The sequence below is a fragment of the Octopus bimaculoides genome, unplaced genomic scaffold (assembly GCF_001194135.2).
Source record: "Octopus bimaculoides isolate UCB-OBI-ISO-001 unplaced genomic scaffold, ASM119413v2 Scaffold_11897, whole genome shotgun sequence".
In the NCBI taxonomy this organism is placed as follows: domain Eukaryota; kingdom Metazoa; phylum Mollusca; class Cephalopoda; order Octopoda; family Octopodidae; genus Octopus; species Octopus bimaculoides.
In genome coordinates this window covers 43,828-44,897 of record NW_026370174.1, presented here as the reverse complement: position 1 = coordinate 44,897, position 1,070 = coordinate 43,828, and the positions used below count along the sequence as shown (strand labels likewise).

Below are 1,070 nucleotides of genomic sequence, written 5' to 3'. Positions count from 1 at the left end.
ATATATATATTTTTTTTTCTTCATTCGTTTATTACTGCTCTTATTTAATTATTTTAACCCATGTCCATTTTCTGGAAATCTTTCGTCACACATCTGTGACCTTTTCAGTGACACTTTTCATATCACAGCCATGCCAGCAAAAAGTTGCAAAACGAAATATGGTTGATTAATATTTACTAAACATATTCCAGTTGCTAAACATATTCTATTTGCTAGGAATATGTTTAGTATGTAAAAATTGGTCTATCCAATAGTGCTATACCACTAAATTTAGTGGCTATTTAAGCAACGGGTTCATGAATGGTTAACTGGTTGGATGTAGTACTGATGAAAGTGAAAAAATTCCTGAAATGTGCATATACACTTATTACTTATGTTTCTATCTTTGATCATATTGATTCAGTGCTGGGTGGAAATTCTATAGAAAAATCGGTAGAGGTAACTTTAAAAATTGATATATATATATATATATATACACATATATATTTATTTATATATACATACACACATATTTATTTATATTTGTATATACATAGAATGAGATTATTTTTGCATGTTCCGTCTACGGCCACACCCCCATCCAGCACTCTTCTCCACTTCATGGACCTGCTTCTGGTTGTTGCCATGGTAATGGTGACGGTGATGGTGGTGGCGGCGGTGGTGGTGGTGGCTTTGGTGGTTGCTGTCCTGGGGCTGCCCACAGCCCTGCGGGGCTTCCACAAACAGCGGTGATGGAAGAATTGGAGGCAGCTGGACTTGTTTCATCTCTGCAATAACATTTAAAAGGTATAGTAAGTGATGGTAGTGGTTGTGGTGGCGGAGGTTGTGGTGGTGGTGGTGGTGGTGGCTATGGTGGTGGTTGTAGTGGTGGTGATGGGGTGAAAACATTTTAAAAATCGCACACTCATCATTATCATCTTCCTCCTCGTTAGCATGCCTCGTTAGCACGCCTGGTGAAATGCTTAGCGGTATTTCATGTCTTTACTTTGTGAGTTCAAATTCCACCGAGCTTGACTTTGCCTTTCATCCTTTCAGAGTCAATAAATTAAGTACCAGTTGCATACTGGGGT

General features: G+C 38.4%; 1 protein-coding gene across 1 annotated transcript in view; it reads right to left on the bottom strand.

The window, feature by feature from the left end:
- Nucleotides 1-439: 439 nt before the first annotated feature.
- The window catches only part of LOC106868279 (uncharacterized), an 8,448-nt gene continuing 7,817 nt past the window's right edge, over nt 440-1,070 (bottom strand). Inside the window, exon 9 of the mRNA XM_014913468.2 lies at nt 440-767. Coding sequence (XP_014768954.1) covers nt 544-767 — 224 coding nt within the window. The 3' untranslated portion in view covers nt 440-543. The remainder of the gene's footprint in view (nt 768-1,070) is intronic.